Source organism: Alnus glutinosa, chromosome 4 (assembly GCF_958979055.1).
Source record: "Alnus glutinosa chromosome 4, dhAlnGlut1.1, whole genome shotgun sequence".
In the NCBI taxonomy this organism is placed as follows: domain Eukaryota; kingdom Viridiplantae; phylum Streptophyta; class Magnoliopsida; order Fagales; family Betulaceae; genus Alnus; species Alnus glutinosa.
In genome coordinates, this window is record NC_084889.1 from 8,804,858 (window position 1) to 8,811,315 (window position 6,458).

Consider the following 6,458-nt stretch of genomic DNA (forward strand, 5'->3'; position numbering starts at 1 on the left):
TTTTGCTGTACGTGAGAGCTTGTGCTACGATGGCTCATGGCACTATGGCAGTTCTTTTTCTGGATCCTTCTATGGTCATTTCAAACCATACTTGTGTTATCAGAGATAAAGATAAAAAGTAAAAAAGATGTGGCTGAGGAGTGTGGACTTTTCTACGGTCATTTCAAGCATTCAGCCACTTTTTTTTTATTTCATTGCAATGTGAATTCACTAATTTTTTTTTCCTAAACAATAAGGAAAAGGATCGACGTGACTTCAGTGTTCAGACTTAACTTTATATATATATATATATATATATAAAATAAAATAGTATTATATTTTTTTTCCAACAAAAACTTAAATTAATAAATTAAGTATATCAAATTATGAAACATACTAACTATTCCATTAATTAGTCATTATTAACAATTATAAAGAAAATTTGTCTTCATTTATGCAGGTAAAGAGTGTTAAATGATTTTATTTTAAAGTGACGTGAATTTGAAATATCAGGTTCAATTATTCTTTTATGTAATTTTTTTAATTATATATGTGTGTTAGAAATATTCATAAGATATGAAAAAATTAAAAAATAGAAGAATACAAAAATTTAATTAAATCTATAAAAATATCGAGACAAATTTATTACTAGCATATAATGTTAATTGTTAAATCTTAAAAGCCAAAAAAATTTATAATATATCAATTAAAAATTATTTACTATTTAAATATAAAAAGGCCTCATTTAAAGTTATCTCCTTAGGCCTCATAATATATTGAGCCGGCGCTAACTCACACACAAAGATTGACATATGTTCTTTCACATGTGAAAAACACATGTTTTAATCACATGCTTTTTTAATAGCATTAATAAAAAAAACATGTACTTCTTACATGTTTAAAGGACGCATATCACTTTTATAGTGGGTTATATGAAATTCCTTACAAATTAGTTCTTACGAAATTTTTGTCCTTCATAAATTATCAAAATAATTAAGCCCCGGATTGCTATTAAAGAAAACTTATAGTAGGAAGATCGATGTTCTGTCAAGATTAGACAAATTTTTTGTTTTGAGGTTAAGGTCAAGATTGGACTAGCTGATCTAGTTAAAGTTTAGTAAAATGCTACCACAAATGCCTTCACATCAAATCCATATCAGTCGAGAAGCATAGAAATTCAACACAAAATACCAAAATTCATAGAAAACCCAAATCATCTTTTCAGCCAAAAATAAAAAATCATTCATTTCACTCATACAATCAACCCAACCAAAAACACAAGACCACAACCAAAGATCCCAACCATGACCCACACGAACTCTATGCGCCGCTGCCGCCATCTCCAACGACTCCACCTTCTTAATTCCTTCGCCTCCCACCATTACGCCTCATCTTCTAGAAGATGAGATCTCACCAATTTTCCTTTCCTCTCCCTTCGCTTTCCATCATTCTCTTCGGTGGAGGTCGTGCGCGCACAACGGAGAGAGAGAGGTGTCGAATATAAAAATGCCCGGAAAGAGTTAGCTTTGCTACAGTTGCTCTATATCTTTAGGGACTAGCAATAGCTAGTCCAATGCATGGTTTATTTGAAAGGTTTTCGCTGAAATTTGGCTAAAGAGCTAGTTTAGCTAGTCCAATGGATTTGCGTCATCCTCTTATGGGAACTCACAACGAATTGAAGAACAAAACTTTGATATAAATATTAATCAACTTCTTTTGAGTATGACAAACCACACATGCATGAATCCTATTAGGGTTTGGAAACAAACCACGAGTTCTTAATAATTCTCAACGTAAAATATGTCCATTACAATGGTCCCTTATTATACCACTAATAATGAACTACTAAAGCAACACGTAAAATGAATACTAAATAGTAAAGAAGATAAATAATATGATATATATATAAATATTAATTATTTCAGGTAAGAGAGATCACAAATGAGTTCAATTATAAGGTTGAAAACAAATCGCAAGTTCTTAATAATTTTCAAAGTAAAATATGCCCATTGCAATGATCCTTATTTATTGTTCTACTACTATATAATGAATAAAAGGAATCTTATTATAACTAAACTTAGACTATGACAGATAAAGTAAAGGCTAAAGACTAAAGAAGAGGACTTGAACTTCAAATAGGACTTGACTACCACTCAAATAGAACTAGGACTTTGGACCTCATCCACTCCTACGTAAAAGAAGATAAATAGAACTCCCATTCAATTCCTTGACAGCTTGGAGTTATGGTTCTGGCCCTAGCTAGCTAGGTGGAGTGACGTGGAGCTCTATCATCCTCACTATCTTGTCTTGGGTTAATAGGTTAATATCCTTTAATTTAATTGTTTTACGTTTATCAAAAATTTTCCAAAAGCGTCATCCTCGATCATTCCTCGATCACTAACATGGGTTCAATCAATAAACCATAACATTCAAAGATCGAAAAAACGGATTTCAGATTCTCCAATATACCTATGTACAAGCATTTTTGTTTTTAAGCTTTCTTGTTTTTTGCAGGACAAAAATGACGACACTAGCTCACTGCCACACCTTGCTGATCTCCATCTTGTTGTTCCCTCTTAAGCTCAGCAGGAGGCAGAAAGCAATCCATGGACAAGCCACAAATATTGAAATCAATCTCCTCAATCTTCCAGGTCTCCTCAATCTTCCGCTTGTGATTGTGCGCCTCTCCATACCTGTACAGCGTCGTGGCAGTCCAACCGCCATGCGCTATGTTAATCCCATCAATGTATTTATAGTCCTGGATCATCGATTCCATGCTTGTTTCCCAAAACACGCTGTCACTCCCTTTGAGGGGCTTCATCCGCACTAGCTTCGTGTCCTCAAATTGGACGAGAAGCCCTGTGCGTTGGCTGAAATAGCCCCACACTGTGTGGTGGACGATTTCGGTGTTGGGTGTGCTTTGTCCTTTGAGGACGTGGGGGGCCGTCTCAATCTTGAGTATGAAACAATCTTCGTCGTTAATGGTTTTCTCTCCAATGCAGACCGCATCTAGGAACAGGTTAGCCGTGCACCTGGGATCTAATCCCTGTTGAGATCACACGTACAGCAAAAAGAACACATGTTAAATGCAAAGGATCGACAACATTTTGTGTAACATGGCATGTATATATGTGAGGTATGTCAAGTACTAAGATTATAAACAGCATTGATGGTGCCTGTAAGTACTACATAAGTCATTAAACTTCATTCCAATTTAATGAAGTAAACAACTTTTTATTTTTTTACTTAAATGCAATCCGCAATAGTTTTTCTTATTCTTTTTTTTCCTATACCATTTAAATGTTATTTAAATTACATGATAGGTGAAAGAGAGAAGAAAGAGAAACCATTTAAATATTGTTTCAAATAAATGTTAGAGAAATATGAGAGAAAATAGAAATTTTTTTTATTAAATAATGTCAAGAGAATCACTTTTGCTTCCCTACATATATCTAAGGTACAACTTTTGGGTAATTCCATTGATATTTTCTTAGATTAGGGAGCAACAAGGGACTTAGGAGCAACAAGGAATGTAATGAACTTTAGGAAAGCTGTTGCTAGTACTTTTACCTCCATTAAAAAAAATTATTGGAGCTGAAGAGTGCTGAAACAAATAATCGATATTCTCTCCCAATCTTACAATCTTTATCGTTAATTTTTGCAAATCAAATTATCAATGGAGTTAAGCCAAACTCATGTAACTCAAGAGTTCAAAACTGTGGCTGCTAATTTTTTACACGACTCGCGAACTCGATATGAACCTAACACGAAATTAGCGGGTTAAAATTGAAGGATTTGACCCGTTTAAGTAAATAAGTTAGGTCAAAGTTGACTTATATAGTTTTATAACCATGTCTCGATACGACCTAAATCTAACACACGACATTTAGGGTTAGCAATTTTTTACATGACTAGCAAACCCGATAAGAAATTAGTAAGATATGATCGATCAACCTCTATCTATAATTTTTTTGTATAGAAAAACTATAGAGTTTCATTTTTACGTATGTCATAGCAACAGTTAAAAAGGAAGTATACATGGAGCAACATCTTCTGTAAAGATATCATATAAGTAGTTTACTAGAAAGATGTATGATGTATCAAAGCAAAATCTGGTTGAAAGATTTGTATACCTGGAAGAGGCGGCGCAGGGGCCTTGGAGGGCCTTTATTAGCATGACAAGGTTGAGAGGAGGACTGATTCCAGGCCATCTTGCCATCGCTGCCTGCACTGACCTTGAAACCAGAAACAACCAATTCCAAGAACCACAAGTCCGGATTCTTCTGCCACAGCACGAATCCACCAATCTCACAGTTGCCTCTGGCGTGGACACTATCGTCGCCTTGGCACATTTCCGACCCGACCATCCTCACCTGTCCCACTGCATACATGCTGTTCACTGAATTTAATGCTGCTTGTCCTCCAGTGGCGGCTACGTACTGTTGTACTATATATTTGGCAGTAGAAGCTTCCTGTTCGTATATACAACAAAGTTGTTCATTACTTCTGATCGAAAAAAGTTGTTCATTACTTATCATTGAAGATAGTTACAAGTACGTAAACGATCGCAGAAAAAATCAATTGCAACCAATCTCTAAAATATCAGTAAGTTAAGACTGCAATATAGGTCTTGTTTGGCAAAAACCGGTACAGAACATGCATGGTAATAAGTTGTTAATTTTGAAATTAGTAAAAAGTGATAATATGATATAAAGTAAAAAGAATTTGTATAGAAAAGTAAAAAAAATTTGTATTGTAATGATTTTTTTTTATTTGAATAATAATAAAAAATTATTGATGTGGTATAAAAAGTAAAAAAAAAAGTGGGAATGTTTTGATGTTGATTGTTATTAGAAAATATGAAAAAGTGAAAAAAAAAAAAAAAAAAAAAAAAAAAAAAAAAAGGAAGAAGAAAGAAGTACATAAACAGTAAAACACACTATTGTGTTCCGTTCAGGTTCTTGCCAAACAACCCCACAATCCCTGTAAATGTAGGAGGATAATGGTATAACATTTTTCATAGAAAATTTGGCTCTTTTGGTAACAATTTTTTTAGGGTAGTCTTTTGCTTTTTAACAAAATACAAAATAAATAAAAGTATTAACAAGCAACTCAATATAAAATACGAAAAATTATATTTACATTTATGTCACATCAGAATCAAAAAGTAAAAAGCACTATCTAAAAGTTTTGCCAAAAAAACTATTTGTCTCCTTTATTAAATTGATCTTTTTGTCTAATTCCATAAGAATCTAGTTTTTTTTTTATGGAATTCATATAAAATTATAATTATACCATTTAAAAAAAAAAAAATTCAAAGGATGTTTTGCAGCCATTCCCTTACTTTGGGTGGAGCCATCCCCAACTGCAGCCACCCCCTTAAACATAGGTGGTAGAGCCGCCAGTGTTAGCCACTCTCAGGGTGGCTATGAGTCACATTTTTTCAAGTCTTTCAAAAAAAAAAAAAAGTATGATTATAAATTTATATTGACTTCGAACAAAAAATTAATGGAATATGTGCGTAATTGGACAGACGGATCGATTCGATAACAGGACAAACTTAAAGTGTTAAAAGATATGAAAAAATAAAAACTCAAGAAATAATTTAATAAAAACTCAAAACTCATAGAGTAATATATAGTATTTTTTTCATTTAATTATAATTGATTTTATTACTCATAACATGCATGTGATACTGCTATAATTCCTTTGATATATACAACATCATATGTTTTGTCTTTTTGAGGAAGCTAGAAGACAGGTTATTGCTTACAATAGAGCAATCTTTGATGGGTCGGGTTAGAGGTTGGTCCGGCAGGACCTGAAAAGGGATAAGAGGAGAACCAACAAGCTTTAGCAATGCCATAAACTCATTGCTTGATGCAGCTGCGAGATGTGATGACTTATCTACACCTTGAGCTTTCATCAAAGCGCGCAAATTCTGCCAACGGACGGCGGCATTGTTGCCCATGCTGGTGAACATCTCCTCAGGTATGGGCACCTCCAGGACGGTCTCCAGGCCATCTTCCTTATCAAAATTAGGACACATCTTCCTCATGGAAAGGGACAACCTCATAATTAATATATATATATATAAATATATATGGAGCTAGGCACTGAGAGAAAAAGGAAAAAGAGGAAAGAGAAAAGGTAATCCTAAGCGAAAAACTGGAAAACCTTCCTCTTTCTCCCCTTAAACTGGAATCTGGGTGATTTTTGTGTGAAGATGGTGCAAATGAGAAGGAGGGGAGGGAGGGCTTTCTTGCCTAAGGTTCTCCTTGCGCGTAGGTGTCGTGTTGGCGCGGTTTTAGCGCACGTATATTTATGGTTTCCTTTGTTTAAGGACCCTTCCACCACCTAATTCAGAACGGACCACAGATTAATAGGCCTAGGTTATGCTCCTTCTGTATGTAACCAACTGCGTAGAGCCATATACGATCATATATATATATATATTAATAGGGTACATTTGCTGAAGT

The 6,458-nt window shown here is 34.2% G+C and overlaps 1 protein-coding gene across 1 annotated transcript; it reads right to left on the minus strand.

Annotated features, from left to right (window-relative positions):
* Window positions 1-2,373: 2,373 nt before the first annotated feature.
* LOC133865461 (uncharacterized) lies at window positions 2,374-6,037 on the minus strand. Its single transcript, XM_062301874.1, has 3 exons — window positions 5,753-6,037; window positions 4,113-4,451; window positions 2,374-3,025 (listed from the first exon to the last, which is right to left on the minus strand). The coding sequence occupies exons 1-3, from the start codon at window positions 6,035-6,037 to the stop codon at window positions 2,510-2,512; spliced, it is 1,140 nt and encodes a 379-aa protein (XP_062157858.1). The 3' UTR covers window positions 2,374-2,509.
* Between the last annotated feature and the right edge of the window lie 421 nt (window positions 6,038-6,458).

Excerpts from the sequence above, each read along its gene's own strand:
- LOC133865461 (XM_062301874.1), bottom strand. The coding sequence starts at position 6,037 with ATGAGGAAGATGTGTCCTAATTTTGATAAGGAAGATGGCCTGGAGACC. Across the intron at positions 4,452-5,752 it reads CCATCAAAGATTGCTCTATT|GAAGCTTCTACTGCCAAATA; the intron begins GTAAGCAATAAC and ends ATATACGAACAG. Across the intron at positions 3,026-4,112 it reads CCCTGCGCCGCCTCTTCCAG|GGATTAGATCCCAGGTGCAC; the intron begins GTATACAAATCT and ends TGATCTCAACAG.